The sequence below is a fragment of the Tachypleus tridentatus genome, chromosome 1 (genome assembly GCF_004210375.1).
Source record: "Tachypleus tridentatus isolate NWPU-2018 chromosome 1, ASM421037v1, whole genome shotgun sequence".
NCBI classification, from domain to species: domain Eukaryota; kingdom Metazoa; phylum Arthropoda; class Merostomata; order Xiphosura; family Limulidae; genus Tachypleus; species Tachypleus tridentatus.
The window spans coordinates 166,847,186-166,867,962 of record NC_134825.1 but is presented as its reverse complement, the minus strand read 5'-3'; the positions used below and the strand labels follow the sequence as shown (position 1 = coordinate 166,867,962).

At 31.4% G+C, this 20,777-nt stretch overlaps 1 protein-coding gene across 11 annotated transcripts in view; it reads right to left on the bottom strand.

The window, feature by feature from the left end:
• The window catches only part of LOC143229871 (single-stranded DNA-binding protein 3-like), a 258,681-nt gene that overhangs the window by 205,282 nt on the left and 32,622 nt on the right, over positions 1 to 20,777 (bottom strand). For all 11 annotated transcript variants that reach the window (XR_013016106.1, XR_013016118.1, XR_013016107.1 and 8 more), the window contains one exon: positions 15,716 to 15,757. Coding sequence is in view for 8 of the 11 variants with exons in the window: in XM_076462733.1 (XP_076318848.1) it covers positions 15,716 to 15,757 (42 nt within the window). In the remaining 3 variants the exon portion in view is untranslated. The remainder of the gene's footprint in view (positions 1 to 15,715; positions 15,758 to 20,777) is intronic.

Below are 20,777 nucleotides of genomic sequence, written 5' to 3'. Positions count from 1 at the left end.
CTACCTTTTTAACTCATCTGATACTGACATTTAAACATTTAATTTCTAGGATTCCTCACGACCCCTTTAACTCACTCAATACAGACATTTAAACATTTAATTTCTAGGATTCCTCACGACCCCTTTAACTCATCTAATACAGACATTTAAACATTTAATTTCTAGGATTCCTCACGACCCCTTTAACTCACTCAACACTGACATTTAAACATTTAATTTCTAGGATTATTTACTACCCTTTTAACTCACTCAATACTGACATTTAAACATTCAATTTCTAGGATTCCTCACGACCCCTTTAACTCACTCAATACTGACATTTAAACATTTAATTTCTAGAACTCACTCAATACTGACATTTAAACATTTAATTTCTAGGATTCCTCACGACCCCTTTAACTCACTCAATACAGACATTTAAACATTTAATTTCTCGGACTACTCACTACCTTTTTAACTCATCTAATACAGACATTTAAACATTTAATTTCTAGGATTCCTCACGACCCCTTTAACTCATCTAATACTGACATTTAAACATTTAATTTCTAGGATTACTCACGACCCTTTAACTCATCTAATACTGACATTTAAACATTTAATTTCTAGGATTCCTCACGACCCCTTTAACTCACTCAATACAGACATTTAAACATTTAATTTCTAGGATTCCTCACGACCCCTTTAACTCATCTAATACAGACATTTAAACATTTAATTTCTAGGATTCCTCACGACCCCTTTAACTCACTCAATACTGACATTTAAACATTTAATTTCTAGGATTATTTACTACCCTTTTAACTCACTCAATACTGACATTTAAACATTTAATTTCTAGGATTCCTCACGACCCTTTAACTCACTCAATACTGACATTTAAACATTCAATTTCTAGGATTCCTCACGACCCCTTTAACTCACTCAATACTGACATTTAAACATTCAATTTCTAGGATTCCTCACGACCCCTTTAACTCACTCAATACTGACATTTAAACATTTAATTTCTAGGATTCCTCACGACCCCTTTAACTCACTCAATACTGACATTTAAACATTTAATTTCTAGGATTCCTCACGACCCCTTTAACTCATCTAATACTGACATTTAAACATTTAATTTCTAGGACTACTCACTACCTTTTTAACTCATCTAATACTGACATTTAAACATTTAATTTCTAGGATTACTTACTACCTTTTTAACTCATCTAATACTGACATTTAAACATTTAATTTCTAGGATTCCTCACGACCCCTTTAACTCACTCAATACAGACATTTAAACATTTAATTTCTAGGATTCCTCACGACCCCTTTAACTCATCTAATACAGACATTTAAACATTTAATTTCTAGGATTCCTCACGACCCTTTAACTCACTCAATACTGACATTTAAACATTTAATTTCTAGGATTATTTACTACCCATTTTTTAACTCACTCAATACTGACATTTAAACATTCAATTTCTAGGATTCCTCACGACCCCTTTAACTCACTCAATACTGACATTTAAACATTTAATTTCTAGAACTCACTCAATACTGACATTTAAACATTTAATTTCTAGGATTCCTCACGACCCCTTTAACTCACTCAATACAGACATTTAAACATTTAATTTCTCGGACTACTCACTACCTTTTTAACTCATCTAATACAGACATTTAAACATTTAATTTCTAGGATTCCTCACGACCCCTTTAACTCATCTAATACAGACATTTAAACATTTAATTTCTAGGATTCCTCACGACCCCTTTAACTCACTCAATACTGACATTTAAACATTTAATTTCTAGGATTCCTTACTACCCTTTTAACTCACTCAATACTGACATTTAAACATTTAATTTCTAGGATTCCTCACGACCCCTTTAACTCACTCAATACTGACATTTAAACATTTAATTTCTAGGATTCCTCACGACCCCTTTAACTCACTCAATACAGACATTTAAACATTTAATTTCTAGGATTACTACTACCCTTTTAACTCACTCAATACTGACATTTAAACATTTAATTTCTAGGATTCCTCACGACCCCTTTAACTCATCTAATACAGACATTTAAACATTTAATTTCTAGGATTCCTCACGACCCCTTTAACTCATCTAATACAGACATTTAAACATTTAATTTCTAGGATTCCTCACGACCCCTTTAACTCACTCAATACAGACATTTAAACATTTAATTTCTAGGATTCCTCACGACCCTTTAACTCACTCAATACTGACATTTAAACATTTAATTTCTAGGATTCCTCACTACCCCTTTAACTCACTCAATACTGACATTTAAACATTCAATTTCTAGGATTCCTCACGACCCCTTTAACTCACTCAATACTGACATTTAAACATTTAATTTCTAGGATTCCTCACGACCCTTTAACTCACTCAATACTGACATTTAAACATTTAATTTCTAGGATTCCTCACGACCCCTTTAACTCACTCAATACTGACATTTAAACATTTAATTTCTAGGATTCCTCACGACCCCTTTAACTCACTCAATACAGACATTTAAACATTTAATTTCTAGGATTCCTCACGACCCCTTTAACTCATCTAATACAGACATTTAAACATTTAATTTCTAGGATTCCTCACGACCCTTTAACTCATCTAATACTGACATTTAAACATTTAATTTCTAGGATTCCTCACGACCCCTTTAACTCATCTAATACTGACATTTAAACATTTAATTTCTAGGATTCACTCACGACCATTTTTTAACTCATCTCAATACTGACATTTAAACATTTAATTTCTAGGATTACTCACTACCCTTTAACTCACTCAATACTGACATTTAAACATTTAATTTCTAGGATTCCTCACGACCCCTTTAACTCACTCAATACAGACATTTAAACATTTAATTTCTAGGATTCCTCACGACCCCTTTAACTCACTCAATACAGACATTTAAACATTTAATTTCTAGGATTCCTCACGACCCCTTTAACTCACTCAATACAGACATTTAAACATTTAATTTCTAGGATTCCTCACGACCCCTTTAACTCACTCAATACTGACATTTAAACATTTAATTTCTAGGATTCCTTACTACCCTTTTAACTCACTCAATACTGACATTTAAACATTTAATTTCTAGGATTCCTCACGACCCTTTAACTCACTCAATACTGACATTTAAACATTCAATTTCTAGGATTCCTCACGACCCCTTTAACTCACTCAATACTGACATTTAAACATTTAATTTCTAGGATTCCTCACGACCCTTTAACTCACTCAATACTGACATTTAAACATTTAATTTCTAGGATTCCTCACGACCCTTTAACTCATCTAATACTGACATTTAAACATTTAATTTCTAGGATTCCTCACGACCCTTTAACTCATCTAATACAGACATTTAAACATTTAATTTCTAGGATTCCTCACGACCCTTTAACTCATCTAATACTGACATTTAAACATTTAATTTCTAGGATTCCTCACGACCCCTTTAACTCATCTAATACTGACATTTAAACATTTAATTTCTAGGATTCCTCACGACCCCTTTAACTCACTCACTACTGACATTTAAACATTTAATTTCTAGGAACTCACCCCTTTAACTCACTCAATACTGACATTTAAACATTTAATTTCTAGGATTCCTCACGACCCTTTAACTCACTCAATACTGACATTTAAACATTTAATTTCTAGGATTCCTCACGACCCTTTAACTCACTCAATACTGACATTTAAACATTTAATTTCTAGGATTCCTCACGACTGACCCTTTAACTCACTCTTTAATACTCAATACTGACATTTAAACATTTAATTTCTAGGATTCCTAAACACGACCCCTTTAACTCACTCAATACTGACATTTAAACATTTAATTTCTAGGATTCCTCACGACCCCTTTAACTCACTCAATACTGACATTTAAACATTTAATTTCTAGGATTCCTCACGACCCCTTTAACTCACTCAATACTGACATTTAAACATTTAATTTCTAGGATTCCTCACGACCCCTTTAACTCACTCAATACTGACATTTAAACATTTAATTTCTAGGATTCCTCACGACCCCTTTAACTCACTCAATACTGACATTTAAACATTTAATTTCTAGGATTCCTCACGACCCCTTTAACTCACTCTAATACTGACATTTAAACATTTAATTTCTAGGATTCCTCACGACCCCTTTAACTCATCTAATACAGACATTTAAACATTTAATTTCTAGGATTCCTCACGACCCCTTTAACTCACTCAATACTGACATTTAAACATTTAATTTCTAGGATTCCTCACGACCCCTTTAACTCATCTAATACAGACATTTGAACATTTAATTTCTAGGATTCCTTACTCTTTAACTCACTAATACAGACATTTAAACACTCTAGGATTCCTCACGACCCTTTAACTACAATAGACATTTAAACATTTAATTTCTAGGATTACTCACGACCCTTTAACTCATCTAATACTGACATTTAAACATTTAATTTCTAGGATTCCTCACGACCCCTTTAACTCACTCAATACTGACATTTAAACATTTAATTTCTAGGATTCCTCACGACCCTTTAACTCACTCAATACTGACATTTAAACATTTAATTTCTAGGATTCCTCACAATACCCCTTTAACTCACTCAATACTGACATTTAAACATTTAATTTCTAGGATTCCTCACGACCCCTTTAACTCACTCAATACAGACATTTAAACATTTAATTTCTAGGATTCCTCACGACCCCTTTAACTCCTCACTGACCATTTAATTTCTTTAACTACCCTTTTAACTCATCTAATACTGACATTTAAACATTTAATTTCTAGGATTCCTCACTACCCTTTAACTCATCTAATACTGACATTTAAACATTTAATTTCTAGGATTCCTCGACCCCTTTAACTCATCTAATACAGACATTTAAACATTTAATTTCTAGGATTCCTCACGACCCTTTAACTCATCTAATACTGACATTTAAACATTTAATTTCTAGGATTCCTAATACGACCCCTTTAACTCACTCAATACTGACATTTAAACATTTAATTTCTAGGATTCCTCACGACCCCTTTAACTCACTCAATACTGACATTTAAACATTTAATTTCTAGGATTCCTCACGACCCCTTTAACTCATCTCAATACAGACATTTAAACATTTAATTTCTAGGATTCCTCACGACCCCTTTAACTCATCTAATACAGACATTTAAACATTTAATTTCTAGGATTACTCACTACCCTTTTAACTCATCTAATACTGACATTTAAACATTTAATTTCTAGGATTCCTCACGACCCCTTTAACTCACTCAATACTGACATTTAAACATTTAATTTCTAGGATTCCTCACGACCCCTTTAACTCACTCAATACTGACATTTAAACATTTAATTTCTAGGATCACGACCCCTTAACTCACTCAATACAGACATTTAAACATTTAATTTCTAACTCACTCTCAATACAGACATTTAAACATTTAATTTCTAGGATTCCTCACGACCCCTTTAACTCACTCAATACAGACATTTAAACATTTAATTTCTAGGATTCCTCACGACCCCTTTAACTCATCTAATACAGACATTTAAACATTTAATTTCTAGGATTCCTCACGACCCCTTTAACTCACTCAACACTGACATTTAAACATTTAATTTCTAGGATTACTTACTACCCTTTTAACTCACTCAATACTGACATTTAAACATTTAATTTCTAGGATTCCTCACGACTCCCATTTTTTAACTCACTCACTCAATACTGACATTTAAACATTTAATTTCTAGGATTCCTCACGACCCCTTTAACTCATCTAATACAGACATTTAAACATTTAATTTCTAGGATTCCTCACGACCCCTTTAACTCATCTAATACTGACATTTAAACATTTAATTTCTAGGATTCCTCACGACCCTTTAACTCATCAATACAGACATTTAAACATTTAATTTCTAGGATTAACTCACGACCCCTTTAACTCACTCAATACTGACATTTAAACATTTAATTTCTAGGATTCCTCACGACCCCTTTAACTCACTAATACAGACATTTAAACATTTAATTTCTAGGATTCCTCACGACCCCTTTAACTCACTCAATACTGACATTTAAACATTTAATTTCTAGGATTCCTCACGACCCCTTTAACTCACTCAATACAGACATTTAAACATTTAATTTCTAGGATTCCTCACGACCCCTTTAACTCATCAATACTGACATTTAAACATTTAATTTCTAGGATTCCTCACGACCCCTTTAACTCACTCAATACTGACATTTAAACATTTAATTTCTAGGATTCCTCACGACCCCTTTAACTCACTCAATACTGACATTTAAACATTTAATTTCTAGGATTCCTCACGACCCTTTAACTCACTCAATACTGACATTTAAACATTTAATTTCTAGGATTCCTCACGACCCCTTTAACTCACTCAATACTGACATTTAAACATTTAATTTCTAGGATTCCTCACGACCCTTTAACTCACTCAATACTGACATTTAAACATTTAATTTCTAGGATTCCTCACGACCCCTTTAACTCACTCAACGACATTTAAACATTTAATTTCTAGGATTCTCACGACCCTTTTAACTCACTCAATACTGACATTTAAACATTTAATTTCTAGGATTCCTCACGACCCCTTTAACTCATCTAATACAGACATTTAAACATTTAATTTCTAGGATTCCTCACGACCCCTTTAACTCACTCTAATACTGACATTTAAACATTTAATTTCTAGGATTCCTCACGACCCCTTTAACTCATCTAATACAGACATTTAAACATTTAATTTCTAGGATTACTCACTACCCCTTTAACTCATCTAATACAGACATTTAAACATTTAATTTCTAGGATTACTCACGACCCTTTAACTCATCTAATACAGACATTTAAACATTTAATTTCTAGGATTCCTCACGACCCCTTTAACTCACTCTAATACTGACATTTAAACATTTAATTTCTAGGATTCCTCACGACCCCTTTAACTCATCTAATACTGACATTTAAACATTTAATTTCTAGGATTCCTCACGACCCCTTTAACTCACTCAATACTGACATTTAAACATTTAATTTCTAGGATTCCTCACGACCCCTTTAACTCACTCAATACTGACATTTAAACATTTAATTTCTAGGATTCCTCGACGACCCTTTAACTCATCTAATACTGACCATTTAATTTTAACTCACTTTAATACTGACATTTAAACATTCAATTTCTAGGATTCCTCACGACCCCTTTAACTCACTCAATACTGACATTTAAACATTTAATTTCTAGGATTCCTCACGACCCCTTTAACTCACTCAATACTGACATTTAAACATTTAATTTCTAGGATTCCTCACGACCCCTTTAACTCACTCAATACTGACATTTAAACATTTCAATTTCTAGGATTCCTCACGACCCTTTAACTCACTCAATACTGACATTTAAACATTTAATTTCTAGGATTCCTCACGACCCCTTTAACTCACTCAATACTGACATTTAAACATTCAATTTCTAGGATTCCTCACGACCCCTTTAACTCACTCAATACAGACATTTAAACATTTAATTTCTAGGATTCCTCACGACCTCTTTAACTCATCTAATACAGACATTTAAACATTTAATTTCTCGGACTACTCACTACCTTTTTAACTCATCTAATACAGACATTTAAACATTTAATTTCTAGGATTCCTCACGACCCCTTTAACTCATCTAATACTGACATTTAAACATTTAATTTCTAGGACTACTCACTACCTTTTTAACTCATCTAATACTGACATTTAAACATTTAATTTCTAGGATTACTTACTACCTTTTTAACTCATCTAATACTGACATTTAAACATTTAATTTCTAGGATTCCTCACGACCCCTTTAACTCACTCAATACAGACATTTAAACATTTAATTTCTAGGATTCCTCACGACCCCTTTAACTCATCTAATACAGACATTTAAACATTTAATTTCTAGGATTCCTCACGACTCATCCCTTTAACTCACTCAACACTGACATTTAAACATTTAATTTCTAGGATTATTTACTACCCTTTTAACTCACTCAATACTGACATTTAAACATTCAATTTCTAGGATTCCTCACGACCCCTTTAACTCACTCAATACTGACATTTAAACATTTAATTTCTAGGATTCCTCACGACCCCTTTAACTCATCTAATACTGACATTTAAACATTTAATTTCTAGAACTCACTCAATACTGACATTTAAACATTTAATTTCTAGGATTCCTCACGACCCCTTTAACTCACTCAATACAGACATTTAAACATTTAATTTCTAGGATTCCTCACGACCCCTTTAACTCATCTAATACAGACATTTAAACATTTAATTTCTAGGATTCCTCACGACCCCTTTAACTCACTCAATACTGACATTTAAACATTTAATTTCTAGGATTCCTCACGACCCCTTTAACTCATCTAATACAGACATTTAAACATTTAATTTCTAGGACTACTCACTACCTTTTAACTCATCTAACTCACTAATAGACATTTAAACATTTAATTTCTAGGACTACTCACTACCCTTTTAACTCATCTAATACTGACATGTAAACATTTAATTTCTAGGATTCCTCACGACCCCTTTAACTCACTCAATACTGACATTTAAACATTTAATTTCTAGGATTCCTCACGACCCCTTTAACTCACTCAATACTGACATTTAAACATTTAATTTCTAGGATTCCTCACGACCCCTTTAACTCACTCAATACTGACATTTAAACATTTAATTTCTAGGATTCCTCACGACCCCTTTAACTCACTCAATACTGACATTTAAACATTTAATTTCTAGGATTCCTCACGACCCCTTTAACTCACTCAATACTGACATTTAAACATTTAATTTCTAGGATTCCTCACGACCCCTTTAACTCACTCAATACAGACATTTAAACATTTAATTTCTAGGACTACTCACTACCTTTTTAACTCATCTAATACTGACATTTAAACATTTAATTTCTAGGACTACTCACTACCCTTTTAACTCATCTAATACTGACATTTAAACATTTAATTTCTAGAACTCACTCAATACTGACATTTAAACATTTAATTTCTAGGATTCCTCACGACCACTTTAACTAATCTAATACAGACATTTAAATATTTAATTTCTAGGATTCCTCACGACCCCTTTAACTCATCTAATACAGACATTTAAATATTTAATTTCTAGGATTCCTCACGACCCCTTTAACTCACTCAATACTGACATTTAAACATTTAATTTCTAGGATTCCTCACGACCCCTTTAACTCATCTAATACAGACATTTAAACATTTAATTTCTAGGATTCCTCACGACCCCTTTAACTCACTCAATACAGACATTTAAACATTTAATTTCTAGGACTACTCACTACCCTTTTAACTCATCTAATACTGACATGTAAACATTTAATTTCTAGGATTCCTCACGACCCCTTTAACTCACTCAATACTGACATTTAAACATTTAATTTCTAGGATTCTTCACGACCCCTTTAACTCACTCAATACTGACATTTAAACATTCAATTTCTAGGATTCCTCACGACCCCTTTAACTCACTCAATACTGACATTTAAACATTTAATTTCTAGGATTCTTCACGACTCCTTTAACTCACTCAATACTGACATTTGAACATTTAATTTCTAGGACTACTCACTACCTTTTTAACTCATCTAATACAGACATTTGAACATTTAATTTCTAGGACTACTCACTACCTTTTTAACTCATCTAATACAGACATTTAAACATTTAATTTCTAGGACTACTCACTACCCTTTTAACTCATCTAATACTGACATGTAAACATTTAATTTCTAGGATTCCTCACGACCCCTTTAACTCACTCAATACTGACGTTTAAACATTTAATTTCTAGGATTCTTCACGACCCCTTTAACTCACTCAATACTGACATTTAAACATTTAATTTCTAGGATTCTTCACGACTCCTTTAACTCACTCAATACTGACATTTAAACATTTAATTTCTAGGATTACTCACTACTAGATCAGGATATTTTAGTCACTTATGATTAAAACATTACCACATGGCTTTCTGCCTTTGAGGAAACGCTGTATACAATGAATGAGTAACCACAATATTTTGTTAGTCACAGCGATAGTTCGTAAACTGTAACAACGACTAAAATCTGTCTCTTGATTTCATATACTATTCATTCACGAGAATTAATAGGGTCAATGAAAAATTAAAAGTAATCTATAATGCATACCTAAATATATGTATAGTCACGTTATTTGTAAATATTATACAAAGGATGACCTCATATCGAAGCCCTCTCTCGATTTTTTAAACTTTCGATTTAGACGTAATAACAATATTTTTTTTTACAACTATAAAAGCTTTTTATGTTGGCATTGCAGCCTTTTAAGTATAATTAAATGAAAGGATAATATTAATTATTGTCATAATATGGCAATAAATCACGATTTATTACAAAGAATACTAATTGTTTTAACCCTAACAAAAGTGAGTTCCGTAAGAGAATATTACGTTAAAAGCAACAGACTGACATAAAAACTCGATTCAACAGAAACAAGATGTCACGGAAGTAAACCTTGACGTCACGCGACACCTGCTCAAACCGAGCGATAAAGCCATATTTCAGAAGTGACCAGTGTCGAGCCATGTTGACAGAAGTAAGTATTTTATCACGGTCTATAATCCGTGGCATTAAGTGAGCTTGAATGTCAATTTTCTGATAGCCATATCCAATTAATCATGTGAACAGTTCACAAGAAACGAACTGACCACGTGAAGAATATATTGCATTTTCTTTTTGGCTTTTACGAAACAACCACCGACATTCACAAAAAAAAAAATACGTTTGTTATTAGCGAGATAAAGAGAGAAACATTTTCAGTGGGCATCCTTTACGTTCACAAATTAAAACTATTTAACTAAGAATTCGGTTGGTTGTTTCCAGTGTAAAATTTTATAATGTTTCAATACAAAACTCTCTCGATATCTCAGCACTAAACTTATAAAGCTAAAATTCGAAGTTTAATCCTGTTTAGTTAAGGCAACATTTATATCTTTTTCACAATTACATATTGCTAACTAGACTTCCTTCCCACGTGCAAGCTAACAACACATAACGCTGACCAATGACTTTTCAACAGAGGCCAAATAATGCACATACAAATATTGCTATTATTGACTCATAACGTATGACCTAATGACACAACTATTTACAATGGCATCCAATATTAGACACCTCAAAAATATATCAAGCCAATATATTGATCTTGTACTGAAAAACTCACAACGCAACTATATAAAGTGTTACCACCAGTAGCCACATAAAAACTTCAGTAATGATTGCACTTATTTCTCATTATAGATAAAAAAAAAACTACACAAAATAAATTAATAACACCATTGTATAGTTAACGTTAACAAAGAAATAATGTACATCACCCAATGGTCTATGTACTGGGCTACGAATTTGAGGGTCCATTGTTTGCACCTCTTACACATATACACTACCTGGTCATATAAAATGTTGGAGCCGAGTGATGTTGACAAGCTACCTTACCTCTAGTCTATCAATCCAAAATTACAGATAGTTAGTCTTGAGCAGCTTTTAAAAGATATTTGAATACAAGCAGATGAGCACACACACACACACATAATGTTTACCATTAACTATTCACAACATCCTCATTAACGTTCCTAACCAATAATTTATGTTAAAGATATATAATACAGATACACCCTTATTAAATAAAATCCCACCAGACGTCTAATAGTCTTACTGTACAAATGATACTGAACAAGACCTCCCAACAACATGTGTATGTAACACTGCCTAATAAATTACTACCATATCTTAAAATGTCACTATAAGGAAACACAATTCACACGTACCTTACAAGACTAAACAATGTAAACGTACCTGTATACTACCCACTACCAAACATAACTAGCTGAAAGTGTTATCTTATTGATCTACAGATAACACCTAACACTCCCTACTACATAACACACCATCTAGTGTACCCTATATTTATCATTAGATCAAACAATGCACCATCTCCAACACTATTCACAAATTTAGTACCACAAAAGTATCAACTTAAGTCAATAAACCACCATACTGATTAATGACTAGAACTATTGTATGCATATCTTCATCAATATGTAGCAAAGTAATTTTCTGTCTATAACTGTTTGCATATACACTATCTCTTCTTTAAGTTTCTCATTGTCCTATATCTGGTCCTTCCCGTGTCTCTGGTACATAATAGTAAGACTGGCTCGTTTAATTCATATTTCTCTCCTCAAGTTTTGATGGTTTATACTATTCCATAATTTATATATGTGAAATGGTGGACAAACATTTTAAAACAATAATATCTAAATACACAAATATCTGATAAAAGATATAATACATCATTCTTACTGGGTTAAATCTCTCACTTTGGTAAGGTATAAATCTTAATTTGGTAAACAATATATTGTGATAAGTTTATGATAACTCTTCAGAAATGAAGGTTGTCCATCCTCAAAAGCCACTAAATGAAGACCAACATCAGCATTTGAATTACCCATTCATTTACACAAAATTTAATTTATATCAGTATTTGATTTACCCATTCATTTACACAAAATTTAATTTATATCAGCATTTGATTTACCCATTCATTTACACAAAATTTAATTTATATCAGCATTTGATTTACCCATTCATTTACACAAAATTTAATTTATATCAGCATTTGATTTACCCGTTCATTTACACAAAATTTAATTTATATCAGCATTTGATTTACCCGTTCATTTACACAAAATTTAATTTATATCAGTATTTGATTTACCCGTTCATTTACACAGAATTTAATTTATATCAGTATTTGATTTACCCGTTCATTCACACAAAATATAATTTATATCAGTATTTGATTTACCCGTTCATTTACACAAAATATAATTTATATCAGTATTTGATTTACCCGTTCATTTACACAAAATATAATTTATATCAGTATTTGATTTACCCGTTCATTTACACAAAATATAATTTATATCAGTATTTGATTTACCCGTTCATTTACACAAAATATAATTTATATCAGTATTTGATTTACCCGTTCATTTACACAAAATATAATTTATATCAGTATTTGATTTACCCGTTCATTTACACAAAATATAATTTATATCAGTATTTGATTTACCCGTTCATTTACACAAAATATAATTTATATCAGCATTTGATTTACCCGTTCATTTACACAAAATATAATTTATATCAGCATTTGATTTACCCTTTCATTTACACAAAATATAATTTATATCAGTATTTGATTTACCCGTTCATTTACACAAAATTTAATTTATATCAGTATTTGATTTACCCGTTCATTCACACAAAATTTAATTTATATCAGTATTTGATTTACCCCTTCATTTACACAAAATATAATTTATATCAGTATTTGATTTACCCGTTCATTTACACAAAATATAATTTATATCAGTATTTGATTTACCCGTTCATTTACACAAAATATAATTTATATCAGCATTTGATTTACCCTTTCATTTACACAAAATTTAATTTATATCAGTATTTGATTTACCCATTCATTCACACAAAATATAATTTATATCAGTATTTGATTTAGCCATTCATTTACACAAAATATAATTTATATCAGCATTTGATTTACCCTTTCATTTACACAAAATATAATTTATATCAGTATTTGATTTACCCGTTCATTCACACAAAATTTAATTTATATCAGTATTTGATTTACCCGTTCATTCACACAAAATATAATTTATATCAGCATTTGATTTACCCTTTCATTTACACAAAATTTAATTTATATCAGTATTTGATTTACCCATTCATTCACACAAAATATAATTTATATCAGTATTTGATTTAGCCATTCATTTACACAAAATATAATTTATATCAGCATTTGATTTACCCTTTCATTTACACAAAATATAATTTATATCAGTATTTGATTTACCCGTTCATTTACACAAAATTTAATTTATATCAGTATTTGATTTACCCGTTCATTTACACAAAATTTAATTTATATCAGTATTTGATTTACCCGTTCATTCACACAAAATTTAATTTATATCAGTATTTGATTTACCCATTCATTTACACAAAATTTAATTTATATCAGTATTTGATTTACCCGTTCATTTACACAAAATATAATTTATACCAGTATTTGATTTACCCGTTCATTTACACAAAATATAATTTATATCAGTATTTGATTTACCCGTTCATTTACACAAAATATAATTTATATCAGTATTTGATTTACCCGTTTATTTACACAAAATATAATTTATATCAGCATTTGATTTACCCATTCATTTACACAAAATATAATTTATATCAGCATTTGATTTACCCTTTCATTTACACAAAATTTAATTAATATCAGCATTTGATTTACCCGTTCATTTACACAAAATTTAATTTATATCAGCATTTGATTTACCCTTTCATTTACACAAAATTTAATTTATATCAGCATTTGATTTACCCGTTCATTTACACAAAATTTAATTTATATCAGTATTTGATTTACCCGTTCATTCACACAAAATATAATTTATATCAGTATTTGATTTAGCCATTCATTTACACAAAATATAATTTATATCAGTATTTGATTTAGCCATTCATTTACACAAAATATAATTTATATCAGCATTTGATTTACCCATTCATTTACACAAAATATAATTTATATCAGCATTTGATTTACCCATTCATTTACACAAAATTTAATTTATATCAGTATTTGATTTACCCGTTCATTTACACAAAATATAATTTATATCAGTATTTGATTTACCCGTTCATTTACACAAAATATAATTTATATCAGCATTTGATTTACCCGTTCATTTACACAAAATATAATTTATATCAATATTTGATTTACCCGTTCATTTACACAAAATATAATTTATAACTGACCATCCAGAGTGTAAAGAACAAACATCACTTGTGAAACAGATGAAATTGTCAGCTGGTAGACCAGGAAAACATGAACTAACTTGCAGTAAATGTCTATGCATTTGCTTTGAATTACTTAAACTCAAGAAACCCTCTGAAATTAATCAATCAAATTATTACATTAACATGCATCTACTGATGTGCAACTTTTTTTTAATGCATTTTAACTACTACACAGTTAAGATTAAAATGTTCAAACATTTAAAATGTAATCTTGGCAAAATAATGACTGAAAAACTTCAACCAATAGGTACAGTAGAGGTTAACCAATAGGTACAGTGGAGGTTAATGGAGTAGATTTCAATTTTAAACAGTTCCTCAAAGAAACATTATCTACTATAACAACTCAGAGCAAACCACAAATAAATATTAGAATCTCCCCCACATTATTCAACAGACAAATTCTTTTATAAATTATTTTTTACAATTATGAAGTTTGCATGTTACATGGAAGTGTCTGCGTACGTCCACGAGTATATAAACATGTAGACTTCATTGAGACACGTTCCTCAATATCTACATATTTAACAATATGTATACATAAGATCAATGAAAAGACATTTCTTACTTACATGTGCTATACCATTCACTGCATACCCGGAATTGACAAACCCCTGAAACACAAAAGAAAAACTTCAATATAACAAAATAAGACACTTAAGAGAAGCTTTATGTCTATTATGTCTTCTTAACACTTCTAATCAACATCATTCTTCTATCAATTCCAAATATTTATATTAGGAAGGTCCTATTTTATTTGATATAGTTACTGTAAAGTAATTATCCAAGAGAATAGTCACTAATCAAATAGGTACATTTTGATCAATAAATGTGTAAAAAATTCATTAACATGAAACCTCCATCATAAATATTTTTAATATTAATAAATTAACCAATTTCTATGCAAAATGATTTTGTATGTCCAATAAAATACATTTCATGTAAGGAATTTTATAATGAGTTTCTAACTATCAAGGTTCCACATTTTTATTAAGTTATACTACAACAATAAAGTATCCAAATATCTTAAAACATGCTCTCTGTTTTAACTATAAACAGTGGTAGAATTTGGTCAAATGGAATTAGAGGCAAGCGTTCATTTATAAACAGTTTTTGTTGTTTTGGCACAGTGGCCTTTCCCTTGTGTACAGGCTGAAATACAGTAGCTATACTCCTGTACTCCACCAGTCAAAAGAAGACACTCCCACACATACACACATTATGCTATACTCACTAAACATCCTTAAACTTCCATCTTGGATTCCCCAAGTAATATTTTTTTCAGTTCCACCACTGACTATAGTAACACTGCCAGTCAAATTAAACAGCTCCAATACTGCTTCATCTCTTATCTGCCTTAACAACAGGAACACAACCAGTATAAATGAATGCAAATCTAATAATACTTCTCTTTATTGTAACAGCAAAACAAGGAGAGGCCAAATAAAAATTTTAAAGGTGTTCTGGATGTTGGTATGTCTTGCATTCAAATAACAGAATGATATCCAAGCAAGTCCTTTAGCTTTTGTGTAAGCTATATTCATATAATAAAGTGAATCACTGTATAGTAATTTAGATTATACAAAGGCCTGCAGTGGTTTTATTGTCTTGAAATTTTTATATGTTCTACAGTAATACTTGTATGCTAAAACTGAAAGTTATATCCATTTTTCTCCATCACATACAAGTTTTCACACAATGTCACACGTACTTTTGCATAACAGAATCATTTTTACTGAAATCAAGTCACATTCTGTAATGATAAAATGTCAACACTACTGACTGTAGATTTCTCTAGACCATTTGCAAGTGAGATTCTTATCTATCACTCTAGATCCCACAAGAAACTCACTTCTAGTATATAAACAGTCAACAGACCTCATGACATGCATTATTCTTTTCTTTTCACTACTATTTATTCATCACTATGGCAACAACAGATTGTGTAGATGATCCAAACATATTTCTTTTGTACCCTTGGTAACTTTGTTGTAAAGAAACAAAAGCAAAACATTAGAGAATTCATCTAAAAAAGTGTATTACATACATTTTGGAATAAAACATTGGGACCAAGACAAATCACTGGCTTGCACAAAGTTTGCACCATTTGTGTTGAAGAGTTCAGATAATGGACTAAAAAGGTAAGAAAAAGCCTTTGCCTTTTGGAATTCCAAAAGGTATAACACAAGCCTAGAAACCACACAGATGACATGTAATGTGCAATGCTACAATGCTCAGAATAAATTTCATATCCAAATCTTCAACCTGCCGTAAGACTTGTTGTTCATTGTCCTGATGCACCTGTACCTACAACACTATGGACCTGATGCACCTGTACCTGCTACACCAGAGACTCTTGATACAGTTTCATCTTATTCTGAATCTGAGGTCAAAAGAAATGATGAAATGGATTGTTGATGATATGGGGTAAATATATTTTATGTGAACAGAGTCTATATTTATAAACCTTACACACAGTAGTTACTAAATCAATCACAGGGGATTGTGGGAACAATGAAGTTCCTTCTAGAAAGATGCTTAAACTTGTATTTCAGACATAAATATTAACACCTCATACATAAATTAATAAATGATACAAAATGTTGATATAATTACAAAATAATTTTTGAAATGGGCCTTTAAAAATGGGGTATACAGTAACTGAAGCAAAACACAATGACAAAACAAAAACAAACAGTGAAGTCCAAAAACTGCTTGATTTGATATTTTCCTACAATTCATTTACTTTCATTCTAATATACTCACCAGAAGATTGATTCATCCCAAAACATGATTGTGTAATATGTGACCTACAGAAGACAACACATGCACCAATTTCACTGTAAACTTTAAAGCTTCCAGTGGAATTATTTACATGAGAGCCTGTCAGTAAATACACAGTCCCCATAAACTCTCGAAACGTTTTCAATAAAATTTTCCGTCAATCAGCTAACTGGTTTCTCATTAGTTTCATCCACCTCTCTGTCGGTTTATACTTTTGTGTCAGTTTTATTTTATCTCTTCCTCAATTAATGTTAGTTCCTTTGTCCTTGTTTTTCAGCTTAATCTATTAGTTCTCTTGCACATCTACACCCCCCCCCCAATTAATTCCTTTATCAGTCCACCAGTTTCAGTCATTTCATTCATCCACCTATGACGTAACATCTTAAAATAGTTTCGTTAATTCAGTAGGTTGTTCAACCAGTTTCCTAACTATCATCTGATTCGTCTAGTTATCCTTTCGTATATTTTTCAGCACATTCCATTTTTATCTGTTCACCAGTGACTCACATCTACGTGCATCTTTTTTTTTAACCAATCATAATCGCATTTTCTTTTCTCCAACTTTTTACCCCTTTGTATGTGTGTGTGTCATTCAGCTTTCCATCATTCTGTCCGTTACTTAATCTATACACAACCCTCCATTTGTGTCTGAGGACAGTTTTCAAGTCGACACTAAAAGGTCTTCAGTACTTCTAGCGACAATGCTATTTTTGTGTGAGTGAACAGTACTATATTCCACACAGTTTTTCAATCCCTGTGTCTTTGTAGGTGGGGGGTGGGTCATTTTTCACGAACTTGGCACAGCTGATAAAAACCGAGTTAGTACGAGAAGAAGATGGCACGTTTCTTTGTATTTAAACGATAAGAATAAGTACACGTTCCTTTTCGTCATCCACGTGAAACACACGAGCCTTTTTAGCCGCATCATAACGGCTCACAGAATGGTTCCGATATTTTCTTTTTTTTATTAAGTATACTAATTTTACCTCACAACTTCAACATCTCTTGACTGATTGAGGCCTAATAACAATTTTAAACTCGTGATCACGCCTAGTGTCTCATGGATTAACTTACTCTAACCCTGCCTAAAATAATTTCAGTTTGAGAGTAGGCTGGTACAGATCTTGACGAGTAATAAAGATCGAAAGGGGTATACGTGAGCCCCACACTTAGTATTGCTGTTGCACAAAAATACAGCTAATAAAACGGGATGAAAGGTCTCGTAGATTAATTTATACTAATTCTGCCAAAAAAGAATTTCAAGCACCGCGGTTATTGAGAGTTCCTCCTCTTTTTATTATTGTGAACATCTGCAAAGTTTAACTTATTTTGACAATAAATATAAAAGAGACAAGTTAAGACTGTCCAATATCAGGACCACACTAAACCAGATAAATAATATTTGAGCAATTATGGGATAATACAGACAGATAACTAAAATGAACACAATTTCATAATCTCCATTCTATGTTCATGACTCCCCCCTCCTGGAAACATTATTACAGCACGTATGAGAAGTACCTTAAAATACAGTTTTGGTTTTGTTTCGGATACTTGCAAAAAACTAAACAAGGCTTACTTGGTCTAGTCATCCCTAATTTTGAACAGAAAAGACTAGATGGAAAGTAGACAAGTAAACAAAACCAGTCGACAAGTAGTTTTGAGCTACTCTACTCGAATACTGAGACTTGTCTGTCGCTCTTGCATTACACATTCAACCCCAAGTACGAATCCTGGGATTTATAACATGTTAACCATAAGACCATTATTTGACCGAAGACACGAACAGGTTAAAAAAAAAAACATTTTTTGAAATTAGTTTTATTTCGAGTAAAATAAGCAAAAAACACAAAAAAAAGTATATTACATATCTCTCTCTCTCTCTCACACACACACACACACACACACACACACACACACACATTGCTAAGATCATGTTATTATACAAAGAAAATTTGGCCCAAGACACAGATAGGTCATAAAAACATAACTTTTTTTTTAAATAAATTTTATTTCGAACAAAAACTGACAAAAGACAAGCATAATGCGTGGTCTTCTCTCATACACAGACGGTCAAGATCGCGACAGTGGAAAATACAACTGACCCAAGACATGCAGAGGTATAAAAAAAAAACTGAAAACATAACCAACTTTTTAAAATCAATTTTATTTCAAGCAAAACCTAAAGAAGAACAAGTATGTTATGTAGTTATTTCTATCTCTCGCAGAAGATAGCGTAACTGGAAAAAGAAAAAAGATGAAATAAAAAAAAAACATTTTTTTAACAGTACAGAGACAAAATATTCTGACGGACGTACTAGCATAAAAAATGCTATGGCTCAAAGTTAATAATTTTCTCTTACATAATCAAACACATAGCAATCATACTGGCGATAATATAAATTACAGCCGGAAAGTCGTAATAAAATCGATAAAATTACGAAATTATTATTCATACAATTGCACACAGTGCGACACCTATATTCATTTATATGCGAAATTCACTGAGAAAAGGCTTACATGTAAATCTCTTTAAAAACATTGAAATAATTAAATATCACTTATTAATTATCATTTACTTCACAAATTCATCATATTTCGTTTCACCCACAATCTATAAACTCTGAAGAACTTCTCCATAATCCAGATGTATATCTTGGAGAACGTATTCATCGAGCCAAGGTTTAGGTTTCGGTTTGATTTTAAGTGAATATTCTATTAAACTAAATTCAGTGCAAATCACGAGTGAAACATGTTCTTATTCCATTATCATGAAGTTTCCGAGACGCTGCTTATTTCTACAAATTATATTATGTAACAAAATTTTTACTGTTTCTTGTTTCTGGACAG